General features: G+C 41.0%; 1 protein-coding gene across 1 annotated transcript; it reads left to right on the forward strand.

The window, feature by feature from the left end:
* The first annotated feature begins 6 nt into the window (after positions 1–6).
* On the forward strand, positions 7–733 carry LOC105155325 (probable LRR receptor-like serine/threonine-protein kinase At1g53430). Its single transcript, XM_011071198.2, has 2 exons — positions 7–117; positions 254–733. Exons 1-2 carry the CDS (start codon positions 73–75, stop codon positions 617–619), a joined length of 411 nt encoding a protein of 136 aa, XP_011069500.1. The 5' UTR covers positions 7–72; the 3' UTR covers positions 620–733.
* Positions 734–739: the final 6 nt, after the last annotated feature.

A 739-nucleotide genomic window follows, 5' to 3' on the forward strand; every position in this document is an offset into this window, starting at 1 on the left:
CACTTAACCCATAAAGCAGATGTCTACAGCTTTGGCGTCGTTGCATTAGAAATTGTTGCTGGAAAGAGCAACATGAAATTTAGCCCCAGTGAGAATTTCTTTTGTCTTCTTGACTGGGTAAGAAAAATCAGATGTTAGAGCAAAGAAGAGTTCTCTCAGTTTCCATGGCTTGTCTTGAGTGCATCTAATGATATGATCATGATTTCTTATTCTATGCCATGGTCTTCTCATTCCTAATTTGCTCCTGTTTCAGGCTCTTGTTCTTCAGAAGAAAGGAAGTCTCATGGAGCTTGTGGATCCAAGGCTGGGTTCTAACTTCAATAAAAACGAGGCAGAAAAAATTATCAGAGTTGCTCTCTTGTGCACGAGTCCTGCTCCAACACTAAGACCTGCGATGTCAGAGGTGGTTAGCATGCTTGAAGGTCATGTCAATATCCAGGAGTTTAACATGGATTCACGGATCCATGACAGTGAACTGAAGCTTCAAGCACTCAGGGAGAAGTATGATGAGTTGTATGACGATTTAAGTAAAACTCAGACCCATGTTCATCGTACATCTTCAACAGAGGAAAAAGAGAATTCCTCTAAATCTGTCCTGGGTTCTGATCCACAGGATTGATAAAAGAGTGAATGGCCTAGATTACAGAATTATTAAGCAAGCAGCTGCTCACTTGAGGACCAAACAAAGTGATTGCATCAAGCACACACCCTGTGCATAGCTTTTCGTCTACAATAAAAA

Source organism: Sesamum indicum, unplaced genomic scaffold, assembly GCF_000512975.1.
Source record: "Sesamum indicum cultivar Zhongzhi No. 13 unplaced genomic scaffold, S_indicum_v1.0 C02479, whole genome shotgun sequence".
Taxonomy (NCBI): domain Eukaryota; kingdom Viridiplantae; phylum Streptophyta; class Magnoliopsida; order Lamiales; family Pedaliaceae; genus Sesamum; species Sesamum indicum.

Bases quoted from the DNA above. Each gene is read 5' to 3' on its own strand.
- LOC105155325 (XM_011071198.2), top strand. From the start codon at position 73: ATGAAATTTAGCCCCAGTGAGAATTTCTTTTGTCTTCTTGACTGG. The intron at 118-253 runs GTAAGAAAAATC...CTCCTGTTTCAG, and splicing joins TCTTTTGTCTTCTTGACTGG to GCTCTTGTTCTTCAGAAGAA.